The sequence below is a fragment of the Cydia pomonella genome, chromosome 11 (assembly GCF_033807575.1).
Source record: "Cydia pomonella isolate Wapato2018A chromosome 11, ilCydPomo1, whole genome shotgun sequence".
Taxonomy (NCBI): domain Eukaryota; kingdom Metazoa; phylum Arthropoda; class Insecta; order Lepidoptera; family Tortricidae; genus Cydia; species Cydia pomonella.
Window position 1 is genome coordinate 3,900,164 of NC_084713.1, and position 8,152 is coordinate 3,908,315.

Genomic DNA, 8,152 nt, shown 5'->3' on the forward strand with positions numbered 1-8,152 from the left:
AAAAAAAGAAATAATGTACGAGCGAGATGTTTCAGCTAATTATATCAACATAAGATGAAATTTACCTCAAATTTGCAACTTCACAATCATTCAGTCTCCAACTTTCTTCAAATCTTTAAAAATATATATATTATTGAGCTTATATATTACTTAGTAAATCAATTTAAATAAATAACGCTCAATAATGCTTGTTTTATGGGTAAGTATTAGATGGCAAATATTATGGTTTTAATAGATAAATAAATTGTTCGGTGCGCGATTTACTAAAAAGTCTACTTTTCTTATCGATTTGCAATAAAATGAACATACAAAACAACGTTGCCATCTGTCATTCTTTTTTACAAGCTTTTATTTGGTTTCACCTGTCCCGTTCTGTAATCAAATCTTGCAAGTTAAACCTGACCCACTTTCCGGTTTCCGATGAAGCTGAAAATTTTCAAACATATGTAAGTTGGGCGAAAATGCAATGCTGATCTGATGATGGTGGAGGTGGCCATAGGAACTTTGTGATAAATAAAACAACCTAATTGTATATGGGGTTGTGACGTATACAAATGACGCGATGAGTATTAGTTGCCTTAGAAAAGTAAAGTACGAAATGTTTGCCAAAAACTTATTGACCAACAGCTTTCATAGACGGAGAAGTTTCTCCGTTCGTTGTCGTGTTTTTGTATTATATACGGATCCCCAAAAAGAGTGTGAATTCGCAAATAGAGGAACTGCACTTTTTATACCTGTCCATTTTGGAATATTTTTTATTTGCTATTCTGTTTTAGAATGTGTAAAATATTCACTTGTTTTATGTTTTTTCTATACCTAGATGTATTTTTTAATTTTGATAATTATTTCTAAAATGTAATCCTATGTTAAATTTGAAAAAAAAAACATGTCTGTTGTTAGTTTAAAAATGTGAACAAATAGTTAATAAGTCACACTGTAGGTATTGTGTCATTTTGTTTGGCTGGGTGGCTATCTGGTTGGCTGGCTGGTTTTCTGCTTGATTGGCTGGCTGACTGGCTAGTTAGCTGGGCGGTTGGCTGGCTGGGTGGCTGTCTGGCTCGGTGGGTAGATGGCTGGTTAGCTAGTTGGCTAGCTGGTTGACTGACTTAACCACAATGATTTCAAGAAGTATCGTAAGGATACACATTATAAAACTAAACGAATATATCTCTTATTCTCTCTCTCATTCATGAATCATATTTTATGCAATTTATGCTATAAATTACTTACATTTATATTATTATGTATGTGAAGCTTCAGTTTTCCTATTTAGCTTGCAAGATTTGACCCGAACATACTTACATACAAACATTGTAAGTTTTATCAAGGTTTGTAACAAAATAGATTAGTTTGTACTCATCACACTTAATAAAAGCTGTAATAAAATAGCTTTTAAATGCATTTGTAACAAAATACCCGGGAGGAAACTTGAAATAATATTAGTCACGGTTTCAAAGCTAAAACAATTTAGAGCTTTAATGAAATCAAGCTCGCCGCCGGTGTCAGGAAGCTTATTTCTATTTCGAAATAGTGTCGTTTTAGTTGCACTGACATAAGATAAAAAATTGTATGGAATAAATAAGTAGCTACAGAGTATGTCGGTAAATTATAAAAAAAAATATTGCCAAAAACTAGAAATCTTACATTCCTTAAACATTAATTAATAATAATTCATAGTATGAAGAGAAAAAAAAACAAGCCCTTAAACATAATACAGGTACAGTCACGTCTAAAAAGATCGATACGGTCAAAGTGCCAAAAATATGTATACACGACCTTATGGCCCATGTATTAAGGTAGTGTTTATATCTTTTTGGCACTTCGTCCGTGTCGATATTTTTAGACCTGACTGTACATAATTTAATTCCACATTGTTATAGGCAATGGGTAATACCAGTCTCAGCCTGTGCTTGATATGTGGTATACATTTTTTTTTTCTAGACTGAGTATTTGGTATAAATTCCAGCTTGACACCTCCACGCAATCTGACTCGCACTTGGCCGGTTTTTCCTTATAAATAATACACAGATTTTCCCTCAAACGGATCATCCGTTTTTTGTATTAGTTTTACAGCTGGATTGTAAATAAATAATAATATCACTAGTCTACATTTGTTTGCACAGAATGACTTAAAATGTTACCTTAATCAAAAACCAACTGGTTGATCACAATACTCGCACCTCAAGCAACAGTTAAGAAAGTTGTACAAAACACTCGTTTCCCCAGATCAGACAAGCCGTGTCTCGTACAGAGCAAACATTAGGCTGTAAACTTCCTAACAATACCCTTGTCTACACCAAAGGCCGAAAAAAGGTCATTTCCTCTGGGCACAATGTTTCGGTTCGTTTAGCAGCAATCGTAATTAATTAGGACGGCTCGAGCCGCGACCTGAACACAGTACACAGTTTGTTAGCAGAAAAAAATGTAGAATATTGATAGTGCAAGAAAACGTGAAAAAAAAAAAATACTGTTCCGAATGAGAATTCCAATTTATTGTTGAACTAACAGAAAAGAGAAAAAATACAAATCGAGGGTGAACAAATAAAAATCAAGAGTATATACTAAACATAATGTACACAAGAAAATAACAGGCAATCTCATTGCTAAGGAGCAATCTCTTCCAGTCAATGGTTAGGTAGTGGAAAATAGAAATTTAGCCATGGGCTTTGTGTAGTGTATACTGATATTACGTTTAAAATCAGCAAACGTGAAGTGCTCACAACAATTTCAATGTTATTCTAATCTTCAAAAATCTTCGTTTCATATTCAATTATAAGTTCGTTTATGTTTCTCTTTGTAACTTTCAATGGAGAAGGAAAAAATATTAAAGATAGAATGACTTTATTAGGTTGTTGTATATCTTGATTTTCATATTAAATAATCTAGTTATTTTCAAATACTTTTTCCGAATGTTTCCAAAAGAAATCATAAACAATATTATCATTATGTTCATCAACTTCTTCTTCGTCATTTTCATCTGGTGGCTTGTGAACATTTATTTGAACATTACAGTGTGGCAGCACTATTGTACAGGTACTTCCTTCCTCTTTCCAAATAGAAAGACTCTTTTCTGTGGCATCGTAGGCGATAACATTATTATCTCTATCCAATACGAACTTATCTACATTTCCTTTTTTATATGCAGCGTACACATATATTTTGTGGGTCACGTTATTATTTTTGTAAATAACTTTTTGCGAGGCTGATCCCAAATAAACATTTTCAAATTGGTCTGTAGATAGAATCATTTTTTTGGCAGTTAATACTTTGGGAGGTTTGTTAAATGGTCGTTTATATTCGTAAACTTGATCATCAGAAACAAAAAATACGCCTCTGTCAGTCTTGACAAAGTCAGTTATTGTGAAATTCGACAAATCTCTGGCAGCTATCAGACTTGTATTATCGAAATAAAATATGTTTTTTTCACCTTTTTTAGTCAAATACAGTCTGTTGCGATAGAACATAAAATTAACAACTCCATCTAGTAAGCCTGCATATTCGATTACTACATTGTTAGTTCCTTTTTTAATTTTATAAATGTTCTTGTTGCTATCTGCTGTATATAATTCCTGGGTGTCGTGTCTGACGACCATACCAGATGTCTCAGCGATTTGAACCAAGTGCATTTTTGCGATGGCATAATCGTTGATATAGAAGGCAGTGTTTATAACGGAATTTAGCTGGACGTATAGAATGTTGTTCGTCCAATCCATAGCTAATTGGTCAGTGATGTCAACATTCTGCAGTAAGACTGTCATGGTCTGGCAGTGGCCATCTACGCACGCGTCACAGCTGCCAATAACAAAGTCGATCAGAGAGCTAATGATGAAGTTAATTAAGATCATCTTGAATACTTTCTGAAAATAAAAGTAAAAATCTTTATAAAAAATGCTACCTCAACAGCCAATTGAAATGTTTGGCTGTTGTATCATTAGAGTTTTCTACCCGACTGCGTAAGAAGGATAAAGTTTTTCAAGCGTGTGTGTGTATGTATGCCCATTTCCCTTAGCACGCCCTACAGCCCAAACGACCGGACGTTTTTTGTCATATTAGGGGTTGTTGAATTCGTCAAAATTGTGATAATGACATGATAGTGAAAATATATATATGTAATTAGGGTTCCGTACCCAAAGGGTAAAACGGGACCCTATTACTAAGACTCCGCTGTCCGTCCGTCTGTCACCAGGCTGTATCTCATGAACCGTGCTAGCTAGACAGTTGAAATTTTCACAGATTATGTATTTCTGTTGCCGCTATAACAACAAATACTAAAAAGTACGGAACCCTCGGTGGGCGAGTCCGACTCGCACTTGTCCGGTTTTATTTTTGAAAAGCGGGGGATATTTCTTTTCTCTTACCGTAGCAATATGGGTATCAAATGAATGCTAGTGAAAATATACACGGTGTGACATGCGGAACCCGAAATCTTTTAACAGTGTATTCCTGGTCATATTTAAAGACTAAAATGTCATATATTTTTTTCTGGAATTCACCTAGTTTCAGAGTTAAAACCAATTTAAAAAAAAAACTTCGTATTGTTGTTTAGTAAAACGCTTCTTTGATGACGATGATGGTGACCTTATGGGGCGACGTCTAAATAACCTGATTGATAGATGTAAAACAGAGTCAAATAACACTTTGCAAATACAAGGTTTTACGAAAAAAAACTTTAAAAATCATTTTAAGCGACAGTTTAGTAATAGTAAGTAGGTACATTAGATTTTTTAGGTACAAATACATAAAAAAATCTAAATATTTTTTTTTTTACGAAATATTATATAACATTTTTTCCTTTTTTGGCCTCAGAAATAAATGGTTATAATCTTTCGGGTTCCTCGTATTACACCGTGTATGTATCATACCTACCAAACATTTTAAAGTTCATTATTTTTAAGCAGTCGAGTTTTATGGTTTTATAATTACAGCTTGTTATGCTAATTACTACATTAATTTAAATATAAATACTACCTACTTTTTCTTATTAAACCAGTTATACTCACAACCGAAGCAGTGGTAAGCCGCCCCGCAGAAATATTACAAGTGTCTCTTTTGTTTTGTCATCAGTATGTATAATGTGACAACAAAGATATTATTTTCAAACAAATATAAAATTTACGTCACTTTATTGTTTGCAAGAACTCACTATTTAAGCCTCCAAATATAATTTAGATAACCACAATTTCACAATTTATTTATATTTAATAATCCAGTAAGGAACATTTATTACTCATACGACATATTTTAAACAGTGGATATCCCAATGAAATCTCATGTGTACAATACAAACTCACAAACTTACTATTTTAAAAATCCATTTTTGAGCAGTGACCACAGATACGCGATGAAAGTAACATTATTCGGCCACAGTATATCAGTAACTAAATTGAACACAATAGATGTTGTCAATGTTTATTTTATTACGAAAGTTTTGGAATGATGCAACTGTATGATGGTATTAGGTTTATTATTTACAGATGACTATTGTTATTTATCTTTTGAGATAGGTACAGTCACGGACTTCTATTTAGTGTACTTTATATTGGACATTTCATACCGTTAGTATTGAAAACCAAATTATCTTGAACCCTAAATGGCTCAACAAAGTCCATGACTGTACAGTCACGTCTGAAAATATCGATACGAAAAAAGTGCCGAAAATATGTATACACGACCTTATTGCCCCTATATTAAGTTAAGTGTATACATATTTTTGATACGTTGTCGATCGATATTATCAGACTTGCCCGTACCTACGTACGAGCTCCTTCAGAATAAGGGCTCATTTAGACGGTGCGAAAACGAGAACGAGGAAGGGTTTTATTACATTGCGGTATTTGATCGGTCGGCGTATTGGATGTAACCTCAATAGTCCGCAATGTAACTAAAATCGCATGAAAGTTGTAAAAAAGTTGTAATAGAAATTTGGTCATGCTGCAAAACAAACGCTGAAATAAGAGTTGTGCTGTGACTTGTCACACAACATTTGAGACGTTCTCAAGCAAAATGTTCTTCTGTTACAATATGGTCAAGATGCTTTAAGTTGAGTGGCCCTACTCAAAGAGGTTCCATAAAGAGTCACCGGCGGCATCTCCGATGGACTCCTGCGGCTCGCCCGGAATATAACCACTCACATGATTCCAGCAACTAAGGTTTCAACATTTCGCACCTCTAAAATGATCGTCGCAACTCGAGTTGCGAACGGAGTGTATGCGGTTTTTTATTTCTTATCTGTGAAGGGCTGCACAGATATGGTGTAAACAATTATTAAAACACAGAATACCAACGTGACAATATTTAAAAAATGTTTCAACCACATAGACATAACCACAGTATTTTTTATCTATGTCACTTTGCAAGTTGTTCGGAAAAGTGCGTGTGTTAAAAGTTGCTGCGTGTTTTAAAATGCCGTAAGTATTCAAATTTACATATTTCTGTTAGTATTATATATTATATTACTCCGCGTTTATTGGTCTATTAGATTAAAACTATATTTTAGACCAACTTAATATTGATGACCATAAAATCTCACTTCAAACCAATAACTCTGTAGATTTTTGGCGTGTTTCCTATTTTAATGCCCTAGATTTCTATGATTACCAAATATATCTTGAGCAACCTATAGTCATTAAATAGTTCGATTATTAAATTACATTAATAAACAATAAAATGCATTAAATCACTGTGTATTATCCAGGATTAGCGAACAAACCATGTGACGGAAAATTGTAAGTACAAACACAGCAACTCTGGTTGCTTAAAGTATTTCTATACATCGTAAGGCATGTGGTACACTAGACGTTGCATACGCGTTTTGGGGTGTTTGTTACTACTTACTTATAATTTCTATTTACTAATATTTCTTTGCTATATTGCCCGGATCCCGGGGTAGCTTGCCGTTTTTCGTCTGGCAGTGAATGTGTTAAAAGTTCCTATTTCTGTTGAACATCTGCACCGCGCGACTGTTGTGTCTCCGACCTAAATAGGTAGCCATCTTTGTTTTTGACATGGCGCAGGTCAGTTTGTTTGTTTATTTACGTTTGTAATCAGTATAATTTCATGTGTTAATAGTTACTATTTGCTTATTGTGCTTAATTTGTTGTAAAGTGTATGTTATGGTGTATATATTATACGTGTTAGTGTAGTTATAAGTTAGTTCGGTTGTTGGTGATCGGCCGTTTTAAAAACACCAAAGTTTAGTAGGTATGTAAATACTCTTTTGTTATTTTAAGTTATAAAGCCACTATCATTGTGATAGTTACATAAATTATGTATTTTATTTCAAGGTAATTAGTGTCTTAAACGGTTTTTTGCTATATTTTTGTACCTCAGTGTCTAAATTAGCCACAAAAAAATCACGAACATAGCACATAGTTACACGCCAGGTGGAGCAATTCGAAAGTTCCTTATCAGAATTTGAATCAGTTTTACTCTGCAATTTTATAGGTGAGCTATCAAGGTTTTTAGTATCAATTAAAAGCTTATTAAGCCTTCTTTAAATTGAATACAAAAAAAAGATATGTTATCGATTTAGATTTTTTATTAAAAATAGTTTTCTACTATAACTCGGAAATTATTCCTTTGGGTAAACTTCGTGAATTTTTAATAATTATTTTTATTATAACAGCAAATAGCTAAAGTAAGAAAATAATTTTTTTTGTTTCTTTACCATAATAAAACCGAAAGAATTATTCCAAATGCTTAAGCAGAAGCAAAGTTATCGATTTTTGAAGATATCACGACACTGTGCCGTCGTATCTGCGAAATGGCAGAGCAATTCAGGGCACCTTTCGTTAAAATCGGAATCATGTGAGTGGATAAGTAGCCCACTCTTTTTGGCGTTATAGCAGAGCCCATGGGACTCTGCATACGCCTCGCATACAATGAGCAGTTTATGAATTGCCACGACCGTTGAGCGCCACCATGTCATCGGCGTAACTGATGTTGTTTACCATTTTACCGCCTATAGAAATATTCGACCTTGTTGCCACTGAGATCAACGATCAGCTGGTTCACATACATATTGAACAGCAACGGTGACGTTAATCCACCCTGTGTTATTCCATATTCGGCCTTATAGTCATTCGAGTATGTGTCTGCCCATCTTACATAGTTGATTTTCGTACCAAAAACTAAAAACCCTATGATTTCTGGA

At 33.9% G+C, this 8,152-nt stretch overlaps 1 protein-coding gene across 1 annotated transcript; it reads right to left on the reverse strand.

The window, feature by feature from the left end:
• Positions 1–2,470: 2,470 nt before the first annotated feature.
• On the reverse strand, positions 2,471–5,643 carry LOC133522656 (uncharacterized). Its single transcript, XM_061858048.1, has 2 exons — positions 5,300–5,643; positions 2,471–3,857 (listed from the first exon to the last, which is right to left on the reverse strand). Exon 2 carries the CDS (start codon positions 3,843–3,845, stop codon positions 2,883–2,885), a length of 963 nt encoding a protein of 320 aa, XP_061714032.1. The 5' UTR covers positions 3,846–3,857; positions 5,300–5,643; the 3' UTR covers positions 2,471–2,882.
• Between the last annotated feature and the right edge of the window lie 2,509 nt (positions 5,644–8,152).

Coding starts and splice junctions, on each gene's coding strand:
- LOC133522656 (XM_061858048.1), bottom strand. CDS start 3,845: ATGATCTTAATTAACTTCATCATTAGCTCTCTGATCGACTTTGTTATT.